This window comes from Kryptolebias marmoratus, linkage group LG7 (assembly GCF_001649575.2).
Source record: "Kryptolebias marmoratus isolate JLee-2015 linkage group LG7, ASM164957v2, whole genome shotgun sequence".
Classification (NCBI taxonomy): Eukaryota; Metazoa; Chordata; class Actinopteri; order Cyprinodontiformes; family Rivulidae; genus Kryptolebias; species Kryptolebias marmoratus.
This window is the reverse complement of record NC_051436.1, coordinates 10,436,030-10,455,219: the sequence shown is the minus strand read 5'-3', so window position 1 is coordinate 10,455,219 and position 19,190 is coordinate 10,436,030. Positions and strand designations below refer to the sequence as shown.

The 19,190-nt window shown below is 46.1% G+C and overlaps 1 protein-coding gene across 3 annotated transcripts; it reads left to right on the top strand.

Annotated features, from left to right (window-relative positions):
* Positions 1-4,040: 4,040 nt before the first annotated feature.
* LOC108249961 (phospholipid scramblase 1-like) lies at positions 4,041-17,062 on the top strand. Of its 3 annotated transcripts, none has more exons than XM_037976549.1 (8): positions 4,041-4,325; positions 6,252-6,286; positions 10,362-10,618; positions 11,616-11,658; positions 11,766-11,986; positions 14,289-14,450; positions 15,444-15,605; positions 15,709-17,062. In XM_037976549.1, the coding sequence occupies exons 2-8, from the start codon at positions 6,274-6,276 to the stop codon at positions 15,766-15,768; spliced, it is 918 nt and encodes a 305-aa protein (XP_037832477.1). In that variant the 5' UTR covers positions 4,041-4,325; positions 6,252-6,273; the 3' UTR covers positions 15,769-17,062. The 3 variants fall into 3 exon arrangements, with proteins under 3 accessions (XP_037832477.1, XP_017295126.1, XP_037832478.1); XM_017439637.3 differs by having other exon boundaries at positions 4,044-4,325; positions 6,172-6,286; XM_037976550.1 differs by lacking the exons at positions 4,041-4,325; positions 6,252-6,286; positions 10,362-10,618 and adding an exon at positions 10,625-11,450.
* Positions 17,063-19,190: the final 2,128 nt, after the last annotated feature.

The following is a 19,190-nucleotide window of genomic DNA, read 5'->3' as shown; positions in this document are numbered from 1 at the left end:
TACTCACTTTGACCCCACTTAGTACTCACTTTAAACCCAAGAAACACCTCCACATATGGTTGTCTGTAAACACAGTTCACCATTCCTTTAACAAATGCTGCTTAAAGCTCCATCATGTAACAATGAAGCCAGATGTGAACACCACCCAGAAACACCGTCATCTTCTCTGGGACTAACGTCATGGTTTGAGGCAAGGAGGGAAACTGTTCTGTGGTCAGCTGAACTGAACTATGACATTCCTTTTAGAAACCATGTCCTCTGTTCTAAAGAGGAGCGGGATCTTTCAGCCTGTTATCAGCGCACAGTTCAAAAACCTGCCTCTCTGATGGTATGGGGGTGCTTTAGTGTCAATGGCATGGGCAGCTTACACACCTGGAGCAGTGCCGTCAATGCAGAAACATAGATACAGGTTTTACACCAACATCTGCTCCTATCAAGCAAAAACAGCCAGCAGAGACGACTTAAAACTGTTAAACCCCTACAACAGAATGGGACATTTCCCTCCACAACCTCCAGTAACTAATCTTTTCAGTTTCTACACCTTTACAGACTGTTGTTAAAAGAAGAGGTGCTTCACAAAAAACTGGTCCTGTTTTTTAGTGTAAAGATTTGATATGTTTACTATAAAACGCAGGTTTAGCGATAAGCATTCTGCATTCTGGGTTTGTTTCACGTTTGACACAACATCCTGACTCTTTCGGAGCTGGGGTTGCAATCAAACCAGGCGGCTAACACTATAAGCAGCTCGTATTTTTGAGATACCTGCGAACAACAACAACAGATTACAGAACTTGGAATTTACCAATCCATCTTTTATTAAGTACTTGTTCTTAATTGAATTTTGTTTTGGAACGAGCAGACTGGGCAGAGAGCAGAGGTGGTATCAGGCCGTGGTAATCTGAAGGACCACACACAACCACTCCACCACCTCCTCCTCTTCCTCCTTTTCCTCCTTTTCTTCTTCCTCCCGTCTCCAGAAAACAAAACAGAGGGGAGCCGGAGACGGAGCGGCCAGGATGGACGGCGGGGAGGGGCAGGAGCGGCGCCTACGCTCCCTCGGACACGTTTTCGCTCTTCCTCCTCTGCCCGCCGCGGCCCAATTATGTCTATTTTCGGAAAGTGGCGGCTCACCGAACACACAGGGGCCGGAGGGCCGAGGTGGGTGATCGGCTGCACTGATTAGCTCCATTATCAGGGACAGGCCTCATTAGGAGCCGGCTGGGTGTGGGACATGTGCTGCCCTGCCTTACTACGATGCAGACGTGAGGGATCGGCGGGTCGCTTGGTAGTCAGCTCAGTAACTGTAACTGGAACTGTAACTCGGAGCAGTCTGAATGCAGTAATGTGTGTATCGTCTTGTGATCAGACGTGGATCAGTTTGTTTGTACTCTTTTTGTTGAAAAAGAGAAACCCCCACAGTGGTGACTGAAGTAACTCGAAACTGGCAGAAGTAACAAAAATTAATAAACCACTAAAAATCACTGCTTTGAGAAAAAAAACAATTAATGATGTTTGACTGGGCCTCCTTTTGCCTTCTCTCTGTGAGACTTCTGCACCTGTCCACAGGTACTTCTGGCCCACTCCTGTTGTGTAATCTGCCCTCTCCGGACTGCAGCTTTCAGCTCCTATTGTAACGTGACCAGCAGGAAGCCTAGACCACAAAATGTACGTCTTAAATTAGGAAAAAAGAAATTTAAAGCTGGTTTGTCGAATGACATAAAAAAAAGTTAAAGGAAAGCAACAAAAAAAAAAAAAAGAGTTTCAGTCAGCGCCAGTGGTTCTCTGTAACTCCAAAACTTATTTTCTTTTAGTTTCACCAGGGTTTGTTTTTGTCCGTTTGGTCCATTTGGTTATCATCCCGTCTTTATGTTGATCGAATTAAAAAATAAACTGAAAATAAATTCATTAATTTTAATGAATCATTAATAGAATCTTTCAGTTATTAGTGGAGAAACACGCCGGAAACCCCCCCCCCATCGTTCTGTGTTTGTGTGTAAACTTGTTCTTTTTTTTTGACAAGTCTTGTCTGTTGATTGTTTTAGATCAACAGACAAGTGTACGTGTGTGTGGGTGTGTGTATGTGAGTGTGTGTGTGCCCTTATTAACTCTGCTCACACTCCGCCCCAGTCCAGTGTCCTATAAGTATCGGGCTCTGCCAAAAATAGCGTCGAATGCAGAGTCGTCTGCAGACACGAGTCTCCTCGGAAGCGAGTTGCGCCGCGTCTTGGTGTCGTGGATGTGATCAGAATCTTTTCTGACGGAGGCTCGAAGATGATGCTGGGATCACAGGAACGGATCTAAAATGGTTTAAATCCCATTTACCCGGTAGATTCCAGTTTGTTCACGTTAATAAAGCAGCTGCTTCTTTCACCGGAGTTAGTTATGGAGTTCCGCAGGGTCCAGCGTTCGGTCCAGTGCTCTTTACTTCACTTCCAGTTATTAGAGACATTTTCATTGCTATGCTGATGACACTTAGGTATATTTATCCATGAAATCTGACAAATCAAGTCAGTTAATTGGATTAAAAGCATGTTTTAAAGACATAAAAACCTGGATGACTCTTAATTTTCTACTTTTAAACTCAGATAAGACAGTGGTTGTGGTTTTTGGATTTGAGCATCTTGGAAATAAACTTTGCAGTCTTTCACTTCACTTGTGGATGGCGTTAATTTGGCCTCCAGTTTTAATGTAAAGAACTTTGGGTTTAAAAATGTTGGAACAAAACCTTTGTTTTCTTTCTCTTCTAAGTGTTCAGCTTTGTTTTTGTTTGTTTTGTTCGTGTTGATGTTTTCTAAAATAGTACAGAATTTTGTTAAACCTAGTTCTGATCGTTATTGTCTCGTCGTTTTCGGAAATTTTACAACATGCGGACATTTTTAAATTTGTTGTCTGGGGGGGTCCGAAATGTGATGTTCTTTAAATGGTTTTATTTTTGTTTGTTTGTTTTGAACCACAACCATCGAAGAAGAACCTGTAGGTTGTTTTTTAAATGATTTTCCTTGCTTACAGTCAGAAGATCTCCATGTGATTTACAGAGAAAAAGGAGCTAAACTACCTGCATTTAAATGTTTTATTTTGTTTACTTGTTCGCCGAGGAAACTTGCTGTTTTCAGGAGAAATGGCGCCCTCTTGTGGTTGCTGCAGACACTGACAGCCGCTCCAACCCGCCTTTTACATGTTTCGGTGCGGCTTTTTTCCGGTATAACGGTAAAGCGCTGCTTTCAAAGTAAAATACAGACCGGTGTTTAAATAAGGACATTTCAGTCAGCTATAAAATATCTAATCTGGTGCGTTTAAAGAAAAATAAAATTCTACATAAAAACTACATCTATTCCTTAAAAAATAGATGCGTTTTACTTCAAATTAAGTAAAACCTGCCCTGTGGGTCACCATCAGCTACTCTGATTTAGTTTATTGGTTTTAATTAAATGTAAGACTTTAAAAAAGGGGCTTTTAAATAAAACATCAGATTAGGTTTACATTTTAAAGTAATTTAAGTGATATCCTCCTAACTTAATCAGCGAAAGCATTTTTTCTCAGACTTTAGAGGTGAGATAATATAAAGTTAAAGGGATTTATTTTAAAATAAAAATCTGATCACTTTGACGTTTTTCATTACCAGTCTGTAGTAACATACCTATATGTAGGTATTATAATAATTATACTTTAATATAATTTAGTTTTCACTGGGCTTTTAGTCTTGATTGAACCAAACAGTTTGACTTTATTGTGAAAGTCTATTTTTATTTTTATTATTTTTTGTGATATTTTCTTGTTTTTGAGTTCATCTTAACTGCTTTAGTAATAATTTTTGATTTTATATCTATCACTTTGGTCAACAAAGGCTTTTTTATAAATAAGATCTAATTTTCTATCAATATTAATGTCAGATATGAAATCCCCAGAGAAGGTCGGCTTTTATTTTGAAAAGCGAACGTTACCGTAACACCGAGTGTGTGTACGCACGACGAGTAACGCAAAGGCTGTTTGTTTTTTCCGCTTTTTTTCGATCGAAATCTCCCCTGACGGCTTTAATTAACTAACAGGGACCTCCGGCCTCCCTCTGAAAGCAGTGTTCCGCAGCTAAAGCGCTTTAAAAATCGGCTAAAAAAAGAGGGGCGGCTTGTCGCTCCTCAAATCTGTTCCCGCCCTCCGCGAAGGACGCGCCCTGTGAGGAGGAGAAACCGTAGAAACGCTGAAGGAGGAGTGAGGAGTGAGGAGCATAGCGACCAGAAGCAGGTTGGGAAAAGGAAGGAGAGGCGCTTCGAAAAAAAAACAAAAAAAAAAACAGTTTTTCTGTCTTTCCGTCCGAGCAGCAGCCGGAGGTAGGTGGTTTAATTTGACCTTTTTTTTCAACTTCCGGTCAGTAACGGGGCAGATTTCACAGCAACAAGTTTTTTTTTCTTTTTTTTTTTTTTAAAAATCGGTCGATTTTAGCTGAACTTGGAACTTTAGCTCTTTTATTCTTAGCTACGTGACCTCGTGTCTGCTAAAACACGCCTCAGCAGGGACTGCTTATCCTAATGTGGGACAAAAACGGAAGTGAAGGTGGACTCATAAACATCTGAGGAGATGATCCTCGGGGCTCCTCGGGGCTCTTCGGAGATCTTCGGAGTTTTTCGGGTTCCAGGAATCCAGGACTGCTCCTGGTTTCCTGTTTTTAGGAAGTATTTTGGAGTCATGTTCAGATCCATCTCTTCCTGTGTGCTCTGACTTTTAAATATTTTTTTAATGGTTTTTTGTGGCTTTGATGCTTTTCAGAAAAGTTCAACTTTTATATAAAATAAAATTACCCCTAGAAATACAAAAACTTTGCCTCCTGATATGTTCGTCTTCTTCTGCTAATCTTAGCTCTCGGCTACCATTCAGCACCTTTTTAGCTTTTAAACGCAGCTTCCCTCATTTTTAAAAGCTCTTTCGCTCCTTTTAGTTTAGTTACCTTTTAGCTATATTCTTGCTGTAGATACTGTAGATACGCTTTAGCCGATTTTAACTTTAGCATCTGTTTTGTTAGTTTTAGCTGCAGTTCTGCAAATTTTAGCTGCTGTTTTGCTCATTTTAGCTTGAGGATATGTTTTATGACTTTTAGCCACTGTTTTTTCCCCAATTAAAGCATCTATTTTTCAAATTTTAGCTTGAGCATCGGTTTAGATACAGTTTTGCTCCGTTTTAGTTAAGGCATTCATTTAGCTACCTTTAGCTGATTTTGTCTTTAGCGTCTGTTTTATTTTTAACTACAGTTTTGGAAATATTGGCATCTGCTTTACTAATTTTAACTTTAGCATCACTGTAGCTAAATCTTTGTACAACTTTGTTAATCTTAGTGTTAGCAACTGTTTTGCTAATTTTAGCTTTAGCATTGGTTTAGCTAAATTTTGCTAAGTTTAGCTAGTTTTATGCTTCTGTTACTTTTAGCTACAGTTTTGTCTTTATTAGCATCTGTTTTAATCGTACCTGCTGGTTTTCTAATTTTAGCTTTAGCATCAGTTTTGTTAGATTATTTTCAGCGTCTGTTTAGCTAGTTTTCAGCTACTGTTTTGCTGATTTTAGTTTTAGGATCCGTTTTACTCGTTCTAGTCACCGCTTTCATTTTGTCTGCTGTTAACGTCAGCATCTGGTTTTGCTCATTTTAGCTTTAAAGTCAGTTTTGCTAAATTTAACTACCGTTTTGCAAGCCTTAGCTACTGTTTTGCTAATTTTAGCATCTGTTTTCCTACTTTAGCCACTGTTTTTAGTTTTATTTTTAGTTTGCTGATTGTAGTTTCAGCATCGGTTTAGCTAGTTTTTAGCTATTGTTTTGCTAATTTTAGTTGTAGGATCCGTTTTAGTCAGAATTTTTTTTTTTTTGTAACTTCAGCTGTTGTTTTGCTAATCTTAGCTATAGAATCAGTTTAGCTAAATTTAGGTACTGTTTAGCTTTTAGCACCTGTTTGCTAATTTTAGCCACTGTTTACATTTTTAGATTAGTTTAGCTTCAGCATAGGTTTGGTTAAATTTAGTGTCTGTTTGGCTGTTGTTTGTTTTATTTTAGCTGCTGCCCTCCTGTGTTCTGCTCGGTTTTAGCCTTTTTTAAAAACTCTGTTTCAGCTGCTTCGGGACGTCTTGAACCGAGCCGTTCGGCGCTTCTCCTCCCTCCCTCATGTCTCCCCTTTCTGTCTCCTCTCCTTTCAGTTTCCCAGAGAAAACTCGGGGGTGATTCAGGAAGCGTGACCTGCTTTGTTTTTCTTTTTTTTCTCCTCTCTCTCCTCCAGTCCAGTTCCAGTCGCCATCACCATGTCTGCTCCGGGTGAGTGTTTCCCAAACAACACAAAATTTTCCGAACATTCCTGCCGCCGTCTTCCAGGATTGCTCCGGGGGGACCTCGCTGGGGGAACCCGGCTGACACAGAAACGGACTTTGATGCCATTTGACCTTTTGAACTCGTTAGGTTTCGCGGCCGTCGGGTCGTGATTGCGACCCGCGCGTCAGAGTTTCCGTGGAGCGAGCGCCCCGTTCCCGATGATGGTGAAATTTGAAACCTATTCCTGGGATTCTTGCGCGCTGACTCGTCTCGCTCTGCTCCGGTGAACTCCTCCCTGCTGGAGGGTTCAGAAGTGAAATCTTGTTTTTTTTTTTTCAGTTTCCTGGAAAGTAGGTGGAGCAGCCACACACCCAAGATTCAGATTTTTTTTTTTTTTTTTTTTTAAGATTTGACACGAGCTGGATTCCAGCTGACTCGTAGTGACCTTTTCACCGACAGGTCCCGGGTGATTGTCAACAGGAAAAAAGAAAAACCGGTTCGGTCAGACGTGAGTCACTGTTGCACAAAATTCCTTTCACATAAATAAATTTAAAAAAAAAGGAAGTCCCGCCCTCTTTCAGTTTTATTGTTTTAGGTATCAGGACGTAAGAAAGTGACCCGGTCTTTAACAGGTTGCGTATCATTACGCAACCTGTTAAAGACCGGGTCACTTTCTTACGTCCTGATACCTAAAACAAAATCTAACCTCGAGTGAATGAAAACGCACAACAGATTCCACCGAGTCATTACTTGTTAATCAGAACTGTGTGAAAGAACTAAATCCACCCCATGATTCAGCTGCGATAACAATCAGTCACATGGCTGTAGAAGAACTTTGACCCACTCCTTCTTTACAGCACTGCTTCAGTTCTTTGAGGTTCTGCTCGGCTCTCTTCAGGTTCTGGACTTTAACTGGACCGTTCCAGAACCTGGATCCTCTTCTCGTTGAGTCATTCTGTTGTAGAGCAGCTGCTGTTTGTGGATCATTGTCCTGTTTTAGGACCCAGTTTGGTCCAAACTTCAGCTGTTGGACAGATGTCCTCACGTTTGACTCTAGAGTCCTTTGGTCTCCAGAGGAGTTCAGGGTCGACTCGGTGACTGCGAGGAGCCCAAACCATCAGCCCTCCACCACCGTGCCGACAGCTGCTGTTTGGTTTTCTCCAGCCGTGCCGCTGTGCATTATGGGTAAACATGTCCACTCTGGTCCAGAGGACGTTGTTCCAGAAGTCTTCTGTTTCATTCAGATGAAACTCAGCCGGGCGGCCATGTTGTCTTCAGAGAGACGAGGTTTTCTCCTGCAGTCCTTCCAGACGAGACAAACATGTTCCGTCTTCTTCTGATTGTCCTGTCATGTCCTTTGACCTTTGACCTGCTAACTGAGGCCTGTAGAGTTTCTCTGGTCGTTGCACAGTCTGACCTCGGGGTGAATCTGCTGCGACCTCCACTCCCGGGCCGACAGGCGGCTGTTTGAAACGTGAAGAATCTTTCTCTCTGTTCGGAAATGACCTTTGACCCCTCCCAACAGCTGCTTCTCTCTGAGGTCATTGCTGATGTCTTTCCGCCTCGGCGTCGTGTTAACACACACACCTGTCCACTCCGGAGCAGCGAAGCGATCAAACTGCTGCTGTTATGGAGGCGATCAGTTCATCGATACGTCTGATCAGCAGCTCCTGACTGCAGCTGAGGAAGCAGCAAAGATGGAGGCAGGTTTTACCAGCTTCTCCATTTTGGCTTCGTTTAGTAAACAATAACGTGGTGGAATCTGTTGTGTGTTTTTGTTCACTTAAGGTTCGATTTAGTGAATGTAAAACCTGGAAAAGACCATATTTGGGTTTTGTTTTCCAGTCTTGAACCTTCCTTTGACCGTTTCTGTTTCCGCTGGTGTCTGCGGTACGCAGCGTTTCCGTTTGTGAATGAAAGGTTGAAAAAAAAAAAAAACACGAGTCACGCAGAGGATGACGAAACACGTCAAAACGTTTCCACATATCTCTCTCCCCAAACCAGACGGGCGTGACGCGTGTGTCATCAGCCCAGCTTCAAGTATGAAAAGGCGAACGTGTTTCATTTTGTGCCTTTTTCGGCCCCCGGTGCGCGGGAGGAGCGCCGCCGCGGCCCGATCACACGACCGCCTGGCTGTTAGCAGCCCCACGCCTTCCGAACATCGCAAACATGTTCAGAATCTGTGCACGAATATTTTAATAATGAGACAAAAGCTAATAAAAAAAAAATTGGGCTTTATAAATTGGCGGTTAACTGCCTTAATGTCCAAGAACCGGATCTGTGCTCGGAATAAAAAAAAAAAACTGTGGTCTCATGCGATCTGTCAGCGCTCAGAGTATATGTTGAGACTAACTCTCAGCTACTACCACACCAAGTTTCAGCTCAATATCTGTAAATCTGACCGAGTTACAGCCATCCTCGTGTTGCCTAAGGTTGCTTAGCTGTGGCGGCCATCTTGAATCGTGTCGACTCCGAAAGTTAATCAGTTGTAGAGGTGCATCTGGTGATCACTCGCCAAGGGTTTCTTTAAAGCCTGTCCAGCGGGTCACGAGATATTTTGCTAACAGACAGACGGATATGCTATCATGGTGGCGGGCTGTTTAAAGAGACCTGGACCCGATGTAGGAGTTACGCTCTTTACATCCGGTTGTAGATGTTTGACACAAGTATCCGGAGCGACTAAAAGAAGCTGAAAGTATAAAAACTCTTTTCTGATGAAATGAAGTAGGGGTGGGAGTTTGTTCTGGAAAATGAAAGCGGGTGAGGTTTCCCTGCCTGAGACGTGTTCAGCGCCGATAAGAAGGGAAACTCATTTCCAGCCTGACATGTTGACCGGAGATAAAAAAAAAAACGTCCGAGGAGAGTCGAGTCGGGAACGTTTCCCAGATAAGATACGGGAACCTTTTCAGCCCGGGAATCTAACCGCCGGTCCCGTCCGGTTCTAATGTTCCCGTGGACCCCTCAGCTCAGACTTGGCGCGGTGGTAGTAGCCGAGGGTGCTTCGCGACACAAACTCATCATTTAAACTTTGCCGTATGAGGCGATTTTTCTTTAAAGCCACAACAGCTGATTTCTCTGTTTTGGATTTGATTTTTTAAAATAATCTATGATAGAAATAACCACTAAATACGCCTCGGTCTCTACCACAAGTCTGCAGCGGTTTGTGATAAAGGAGCAAAATCGTCCGAGTCGGGGGTTTTGTTTTGTTGCCAACAATCATGAGCCGTTTGTTTACATCGGTGAGTTTCGCTTCAGACGGCCTCATAAAAACTCTAATTAAAAACAGAAAAAAGAGAACATATTTCCACGGCTTTCATGGCTTTAATGAAACCCTCGGGAAGTAAAGTGGAGTCGACACGATTCAAGATGGCCGCCACCTCAGCAAACACGCAAACAGCTCGAACGCAGTCAGTTTCACGGATAAACCTTTAATGCTGTAGATGAGAAACTGGAAAACTTTGTTTTTGGAGCTTTTATGGCTTCATTGAATGAGTTTTTTTTCCATCAACTCTTGTATTTTTTTTCCCTCTTTATTTAACCCCAGTTCTGAAAAAGTCGCGTGGAACATAAACGAAACCAGAACGCAACGATCGGCAAACCTCACGAACCCGCATTTTATCCATGAAGGCGAACACATCAGACGTGATGTTTGCTTCCTGCTCTGTGGTTCAGATAGTAAATACAGGTTCTTTGTTCTCTGCGGGAGAGACGGCGGTCGTCAGGGCCCTTCACGCCGTCAGCGGCACAAGTTTCGTTCGATTCGAAACAGGAAGCCATGTAGTCCTACATGCATTTTGTGTTGGACTGTCGGGGGATATTCCGGTGGAAGGCGTCCAGTTTTACAGATACGGAGCTAAGATCTGCAGTGGTAGTGGCTGAGCCTCATCCCCAACTCACACTCTGAGCGCTACCAGGTCACATGAGGCCTTTTGTTGTCCAAGGAAAGCTGGTTTCATTTAATGTCTTTTCGCTTGTTTGTTCAGTTTTTAAAGGACAGAACCCGTCGGGCTGCACTTCCTGTTTGATTTTAAGGATTTGGAGTTTGTCCGTTTGGTGAGCAGATGTTTGGATTTTACTCCAGGTTACCCAGGCGGTCATTCTGCACCCCCTTACCCAGCGGGGGGCTACGGAGACCCCAATCAGGCCCCTCCTCCAGGCTTCAACATGGCCTACAGTCAGGGCCCGCCTGTCATGTATCAGCCGGGCCCGATGGGACCGGGCCCCATGGGACCTGGTCCAGGCCAGGGGCCGGAGTACGGCAGCCCGCCGATGGGGATCTCGCCGGCTCCCTCCGCGGCTGCCGTTGGGGTCCCACCGGGACTTGAATACCTCACGCAGGTGGGTCCGACAAGAGCGGGACCTTTGATTGGCTCGCACACACACACACACAGCCCCAGCTTCAAAAACAACCTGCGAGACGTGAATGAAAGCCGAACGCAGGGATTTGCAAAACCCACGTTTTATTCAGCGTGGGGCGCAGGGAACACACCAAATGCTGAAGCTGACAATTTCACCATTACTTTGTATAAAAACATTTTTTTAAAAATTGAATTTTATGGCAGCAATTACCTCAGAGTTGCTCCATCTTTCCCACTGGGAATCACCTCCTCTTCCCGAAACAACGATCTGCGACGTGCCTGAGGAGACCAGTGGGAGGTTGTGGAGCGATTGTCGTCCCGTTCTTGTCTGATGGAGGACTCTGGCTGCTCAACAGCCCGGGCTCCTCTTCACTGAACAGGAGCAGACGTCGATCTAAAACCTGTTTATATGTTGATGGAGCCTTTCTAGATGATGACGGAGGCACTAATGCACCCCCATACCATCAGAGAGGCAGACTTTGGAACAGTTTCTTTTTTTTTCCTGCATTTTGTGTGTTTGCTGTGCTCCATTGCGACTAAAATATGGGTTTGTGGGATTTGCAAATCATTGCGTTCTGCTTTTATTTACCTTTTACCCATTTTTTTTCCAGAATGTCTAAAAAAAAAAGGAATCCACTTTAGTGAATATTTGCTCAAGTCGGGAAGTCTTTCTGTGATTTTTACATCCATCTTCACGTTCGAGATGAAGGATTTGTTGGTGTAAATGCAGAAGACATCCGAGTAAATCCGAGTTTGTTTCGTGGCTCTTTGTTGGAGCTGAAGTGGTCGAGACGGCGATGGAGCCTGTGCAGGTAAAACAGGTGCTTTATGGAAACATGGGTGTATTCTGATTTGCATTGCAAACAGATATGCTTCGTGTTCTATTTTTTTGTTTGTTTGTTTTTGTATGAACAAGAAAAAGGCTCTCGCACGTCAGGTTTTGTGTAAATAAGTAAAGATTTCTTTCCGCTTCCCAGATCGACCAGATCCTGATCCACCAGAAAGTGGAGCTCCTGGAAGGTAAACCACCCGGCCCCGGCGCGGCACGTTGAGGCGACTGGGGGGTCTGCATAGGGATCCTTAACGTCACGTTTCCTCTGCCTCGCTTTTTGTCTCCCCCGCCTCAGCGTTCATTGGTTTCGAGACCAACAACCAGTACGAGATCAAGAACAGCCTGGGCCAGAAGATCTACAAGGCCAAGGAGAAGAACGACTGCTGCACCAGGAACTGCTGCGGCTCGCTGCGCAGCTTCGACATGAAGATCAAGGACAACGCCGACCGGGAGGTCATCCGTCTCATCCGGCCCTTCCGCTGCGTCTCCTGCTGGTGTCCCTGCTGCCTCCAAGAGGTCCGTGTCTCCGCCTTCCACCTGACGGGGTTTTAAATGACTCGGCGTTTCGCCGCACCCGGTCCGATATTGCTCTAATTTATCAGCTCAAGGGCTCCAGGTATCAACGACCCGAAGCAATTAATATTTACTCGGGCGTTTGAGTTATTATTTAACTTCCCCGAACCGTAAATCAACAGTTTTTTTTTTTTTTTTTCCACTGGGTAAAGGTTGTTTGAGTTAGGTTTTACTGCCGCGTGGTGAAAAGTCACGAGCAATTAATATCTTATCCGCCGCAGATAATCGCTCCGGGAACGAGCTCGGCGTGGAGCCAGTGAGTTTAACTCTGACCACAGTGATGAGCTAACGGCTAGTCCGGGCGGGGCCCAAGACCGAAGCAGGTAGCTGCTGTCCTAAAACGGCTCAGAAGTTTCAAAGTGGGGATGACCTCAGCCACATCAGCAAGCCGCCGCGATCGCGTGTCAGCTGCTCGCACGCCATGACGAGAGGAAGAGGAGGAGGCAACATGGCTTCCGTTTTCCCAAGACTGCACCTCGGCAAGCTAACAGCTGGTCCAAACGCAGCTGAAACCAAAGTGGATTTCTGTCGTCGTAAAACAGCATCAAAAATTAGCGCCGTTTTATAAACCTTTACGCCGCCGTCAGCGTGGCGATACACGGTTGTTTACTTAGAGTTTTGCGATTACTTGCAAACGCTAGCAGCAGCAGCAGCTAGCTGTAGCACTTCCTGTTCAGCTCGTGGCCCCTCCCCGAGTCAAGGCGCAATACGAAGCCGACGGCTCTGAGAAGTGGAGGAAAGAGCGTTTGTTAGGACTTGTTTTAATGCGGCTGAAGTCCACTTTGGTCTCAGACTAGCCGTTAGCTCGTCAGTCGGGTCAGAACTGATCCGTTTCTCCAAACTGAGGTCGTTCAAAGAGCTGTCTGCAGCAGGTAAGACGTTTACTGTTCATAACCTTTCCCCCCCGCTTCAAAAAGATCTGAACTAAAGACATTACAACCCTACAAGGAGAGTAAAAGTAGCTGCAAGTAAGACAATAAGTACGTAAATATAATGTGGTTTTCAAAATAAAAGCTGCCACGGATTTTAATAAAACAAGTTAGTAAAAAAAAACGTTTAGTTTTAGTTTTCCTGGATTAAAAGGAGACTAAAGGAGACGTTTTGTGTAAATCACCGCTGCCACAACGAGGTGAATTTCCTCCCTGAGGGACGATAAAAGATCAGTTTTATTCTGACGGGGCACCTGGAACTGGTTCCCAGCACTTTTACTGTGATGGTGTCTTAAAAACGAAATGAAAATGTCTTGATTTTTGAAAAATTGAAGCTTCGAGCTGCGAGCTACGGGCAGGAAGTGAAACGTAGGCGTGACGAGAAACTGCTTTTGACGCTTTTTTTTGTCGGCGTTTTAGAGGAATTAGTTGACGACGAGATGCTAATCTGCAGCCGCCGCGAGCGTTGATGTGTCGCTCGTGCGAGATGTCAAGTTCCTGTTTTTTCTCCCCATCCCGTGGCGTTTCTAGAGCTGAAAAAACAAAAACGACGAGTTCATTAAAATAACAGATTCACCTGATGGGGGTTAAAGTGTAAATACGTTTCTCTGTGGATGTTGTAGGCAGTATCTTACCTGCCGCAGATGAGCCATTTAAACCCTTAAAGACGAGACATGGGTCGCGGGACACTTGCCGATCAGATTCCTGCCGGAGTAACAGCGGATGGTGACGTAAGGGTTTCTAAACGGTCGTGAAGCTTTGAGGACTAGAGCCGTTTTTTTTTTTAGACGGCAGGGCGGTCCCCCCTCTGGTCTGGTCTAAACCCCGGATCCGCTAACCGCTCGTAACCTTTCCCAGCAGAACGCCGAGTGGAATGATTCGCTGCCTCTGCTTCGGCGTCCCAGTGCAGCGGTCTGATAAGAGCCTGAAAGGCCCTTTTTGTTCGTCCCCCCTCCCCCCACCCCATTCCTTCCCTCTGTCGTCTCTTCACTGGGACCTCTGTTTGTCCTCCCCCCCCCTCCCCTTCCCGTTTAATCAGATTGTTGGCGGTCCGTTCGCCGTGCCCTCCCGCTGGCCCGTGGCCCAGCTCGACGCACACTCCCAGGTTCTGTTTCCCCGGCTCAGGATGGGAGGCCACGCGGGCCTCGTTACCTCAGGAACGACGACTGAGGCGCCCCATTGTCCCACCGAATGACTAACTGCGCGACCTTGTCGGGGGGTGGCGGTTTATTTATAGCTGGCAGGGTCGTGGTGGACGTTCTCATTCTCAGGGTGTTTTTTTTTTTTTTTGTTTAATTGAACCGTGTGACCAACAGATGGAGGTCCAGGCCCCGCCGGGCACCACCGTCGGCTACGTCAAACAGGACTGGCACCCGTTCCTGCCCAAGTTCTCCATCCAGGGAGCGAACAAGGAGACGCTGATGAAGCTGGAGGGGCCCTGCTTCGCCTGCAACTGCTGCGGGGACGTCAACTTTGAGGTGAGACTCGGAGCCGGTCTCTCGGGTCCACCCGGTCCCGTCCGGCCGAGCAGGAACACCGAATTCACGTTACGTGTTGTTTGGTCCTTTTACTACTTTTAACTCCAGTCTGAGTTATCGTCGCAACACGTCTCTGTGTTTTAAAGTCTGCATTCGTGTAAAATTCGACCCAACTGAGCGTAAAAGCATGCTGAAGGAGACAGAAGTCCGCCTCAAATTAAAAGTATCAAACCTTTGATTCAAGTCTTGTTCATGTGGCCTCGAGGTGATGAGGATAACAGCCTACAGGTTTAATTTTACTTAACAAGCTTCGCGTTTTCTTTCTTCTTTTTGTCCCCCGTCGCAACACAAAGAGGGGACTTGGAAATACCGTCCGTCTGTTCGTTCGTTTTATCTCGTGAGCTGGATAACTTGGAAAAATAAGCAACGTAGCGACACCCCGTTTCTTTGAGGAAACTCTCATTTCTAAGCGAAATCAAAACTAGAAAACAGAGTTTCCTCCAATGATTTGGGGTGGCTGAAGGTTAACCTCTGGTGGCCACCATGAACCACCCTCTGGCTTAGCCTCTGCGCCTGGTGGGGGGGGGTTATAATTGCTCCCTCTGCGCCGCCTTGAACAGCTAATTGTCGCCACAGTGAGGTAAATATATCCTCCCTCCAAATCTTTCTGGACAAAGCTGTAAAGTAAGACTTCGTCCTTCGTGAGAAACTCTCACTGAACTCAGTTTCAGTCGATCTCAAACACTCGAACTCGTCCGATCAGCTGAACGCCATCGTGTCTGAGCGTCTCTCGGTGCTTTAACGCTAAAGGACGCACGTTTGGATGTTCCGTTCAGTTCCAGTCGAGGAACAACGCTCATCTCGGCAGCTAAAAATCGTTTTCTTTTCAAGTCCCTCGGCGACGGCGAACTCTCGCGTGTCTGCTTGTTTTTGTTTCGTTTTTCTCGACTAGATAAAAACGAGTCGACTCTGTCCGCCTGTCTCTTTGCGCAGCTGAAGGGCAAAGACGGCGACCAGGTGATCGGCCGCATCAGCAAGCAGTGGAGCGGCCTCCTGAAGGAGGTCTTCACCGACACGGACAACTTCGGCATCCAGTTCCCGCTGGACCTGGACGTGAAGATGAAGGCCGTGCTGATGGGCGCCTGCTTCCTCATCGTGAGTCCCCGACCTCCTGTTTCCTGTCAGGTTTAGGTGTTACCTTCTTACCCCCCCTCCCCCGGTGGTCACCGTTCTGCTCCGTTCCTCCCCCCCCCCGCAGGACTTCATGTTCTTCGAGAAGGTGGGCGAGGCCAACCAGCGCAGCTCCGTCTTTTCGTAACCGAAGACGAAACAGGAAGGAAGCGGCGAGGAGGACGAGGCCGTTCTCCGTCTGTTCTGACGTCCACTCTTCAGCACTACTTTGTTCTGGAATCCGTTTGTAGATCAGATTTGAGCGAATTAGTTCTTAATTGGACTGAAATCTGTTTTTTGAAAAAAAAAAAGAAAAAAAAAATCTGTCCAAGTCCGGTCCCAGATACTGGCCGTGTACTTTGTTTTAAATGTGCTTCCTGCTAAGTTGGCGTTAACATTTCAACCTCACGCTGTTCGCCTTATAACCATTACTGATTTATATAACCTCGTTTATGAAGCGCGTATATCCCGTGTAGTCAGTGCAATATTATCGTGAACGTAGAAGACGTGTTAATCGCTTCCTTCGTCGAGTTCAGGCGGGAGACGCCTGAGGTCGGCGTCGGCTGGTCAGTACTGTCGTTGTCTTGTAGGTTTTTGTGCTTCGAAAGACTCGTCTCACGGTGAGGTCCCCCCCGAACCACTGAGCGCCTCGAAGCGAAAGTCGCCGTTTGTCCTCGTGTACTATTTCCGCCGAAATGCGGCCGCAAACCGCCCAAAAAAAAGCCTCCGCGTGGCTGCCGACCTCCTTTTGTTTTTTGTTGTTTTTTCTCATTGATGCTTTCAGGAAACCTCAGCTTCATCGAGAGGAAGAAAAGGAAGTGGCGTTTTCTGTCTGATGCACGCGGGGGCGGCGTTTTCCCCAGAACGCCCCGGGGGTCGCTCCGCCGCCTTAACGCTCCCGCCGTAATAAAACCCGGTGCCGAACCTCGCTCTCCTCGTTTTTTTGTTTTCCTCTCCCTGACAGCACCCACCCCTCCTCCCCAGTCCTCAAATACGAGCCAGTCCGAGGACGCAGGATACAAATCCCGCCTCCACAGAGTTTCTAGAATCTCTTTTTCTCGTTTCTTCTTTTTCATTTGAAAGTGGAAGTTGAGGTTTCTGCCCTCAGAGGTTCAAAAACACTCACAACCCTAATCTGAACTTTGAGCTGACTGGTTTACAGTGTTTTAAAGAAGGCCAGGTTAATGTTTAGTATATATATAAAACAGAACGTTATGCTTAGAGTTTATTAGAGTCATGTATTTTTTTGTTTGCCACTCGTGCTTTCTGTCTTATTACCAGTAAAACAAGCCAAAGACGACGTGTTTCTTTTTGTTTTTTTAAAAGCAGTTTAATCAGCAGCGTTTTGGATTCATGAGCTGTTTTTCTACGACTCTTCCTTTTCTTCTTTTTTACAGAAACAAATGTATTTCAGACAATAAACCAATGCCATGTTAAAGCTTTCCGTGCGTCCGGCTGGTTTGTGCAGGAAGGACTCGACTCACATCTGGAACATCTGGTTTCACTTTGGGGGCTTTTTTTTTTTCTTTCTTTTGTTCTTTGCTTCACAGCAAAATTCTCCTGAGAGCAAAACAAGTCCAAAGTCAGATCGAGCTTCACAGGTGCCACTTTTTAAGTCTCGGCTTACCTCGATAAGGCGGGAAGGTTCGCTGAACGCGATAAGAGCCGCGTCCCGCTTTAACAGGAGAAGCTCAAAGCTTGTGCTGCTGCTCCCCCTCCCGGGAACACGTGGGAGGATTAGGATTAGTTTTTTTTTTCTTAACGAGAACTCGCCTGCTCCTCGTTCAGCCCCCAGGGAAAGTCCCGCTGAGGTGAAACGTTCCTTTGTTTAAGGAGTTCCTCCTGTCGACGCGGCTCCGGGAAAGGAAAGTTTCACGTGGAAAAATGACAAAAAAGGGCGGGAAAGGAAGAGCCAAATAAACTAACTTAGATTTTATCTCCTGTTTTAAAATATGCAACACAATGAACTTTCCTTTGCAGCGACGAGTGAAAGCACGGCTCTGATGATTATTTCGCTTCCATCTCAAACTGCGATTCCCAGCTCCAGTCCTTGAGGAACACCACCCTGCAGGTAGATCAGTGGTCTCCAATCCTGGTCCTCGAGGGCCACCATCCTGCATGTTTTCCTTGTTTCCCTTCTCCAACACACCTGATTCAGTGCTGAAATGACCTCCTCATGTTCTGCAGAAGCCTGTTAATGACACATTGATTCAAATCAGGTGTGTTGGAGCAGAGGAACAAGTAAAACCTGCAGGATGGTGGCCCTCGACGACTGGAGTTGGGAATCACTGATCCAAAACAACTCAAACCCGAAGATTTTTTACAGCTTTTTCAACTGGTTGCCACTTTGTGGACTGTAAAGGGAGTATTTACCAACACTGTGAGGACATTTTTAATGATTTTAGCACGTTTTTATTTTGTTTTCCGAACTGCAGATCGTGTTCCAACAGTTACAAATTGAGAGTGTCCAATCCTGGTCCTCGAGGGCCACCGTCCTCCATGTTTTCCTCGTTCCTCTGCTCCAACACACCTGATTCAGTGGTTAAATCACCTCTTCATGTCCTGCAGAAGCCCGTTAATCAACCACAGATTCAAATCAGCTGTGCCGGAGCAGAGGAAACAAGTAAAACTCGGCTTGTAGGAGAAGCGGGACAGGTGAGCGTCGTCGGCATACAGGTGGGATGACGGCTCACTGAAGCTACTGGTAATCTTTCTGAGGGGGGCTCATTAATAACCGCTTGACGTGAACCCGTTCAGTCGTTTAGAAGAGGTTTGAGTTGGTATAAATGGTGGAAACTTGTTCTTGAACTGCCCCAGCTCCACCCTTGGACATTAATGAAGAGAGAAGAATGTTGGGGAACCTCAGGGTCTCTGCCTTTTGCTGATGACGTGGTTCTGTTGGCGCCTTCAGCCCTTCAGTGAGCGCTGGGGCGGTTCAGGATGACAGTCGGCTCCTCTGAGTCTGATGCCGTGGGTCTCCCTCCGGGTCGGGAATGATTCTCTGCCTCAGATGGAGGAGCTCAAGTCTTGTTCCGGAGTGATGGTAGGACGGATCGGTGCCTCGTCTGCAGTAAGACGAGGGCATTGCTTCGACCGGTCGTGGTGAAGAAAGAGTCGAGTCGAAAGGCAAAACTCTCCGATTTACTTGTCCGCCTACGTTCCAACCCTCACCTGTGGTCAGGAGGTTACAAGCGGCTGAAATGAGCTTCCTGCGTAGGGCGGCCGGGCTCAGCCTCAGACATAAGCTGTGGAGCTCAGAGTAGAGTTTCTGCTCCTCCTCATCAAAAGGAGGCAACTGAGGTGGTTCAGGCATCTGATCAGGACGGAGACCTGATCAGATGCCAGGACGGAGAGCAGGGTGGACCAGCACGACCGGCTCATCCCTGCAGGATCCAATGGCCGATGGATCCTCTCTGGTCTGGGAACACCTCGGGATCCCCCAGGAGGAGCTGGAGAGCATCGCTGGGGAGGAGGAGGTCTGGGTTTCTCTCCTGGACCGGCTGTCTCTGCGACCCGACAACGGATAAGTGTAGAAGATGGATGGAGAAGAATGTTTTGGTACATCACTAT

What these genes read in the sequence shown, in the direction of transcription:
- LOC108249961 (XM_037976549.1), top strand. An exon ending in GACTTGAATACCTCACGCAG is followed by an intron (nt 10,619 to 11,615) that starts GTGGGTCCGACA and finishes TCCGCTTCCCAG; the next exon opens with ATCGACCAGATCCTGATCCA. An exon ending in TGGGCGCCTGCTTCCTCATC is followed by an intron (nt 15,606 to 15,708) that starts GTGAGTCCCCGA and finishes CCCCCCCCGCAG; the next exon opens with GACTTCATGTTCTTCGAGAA.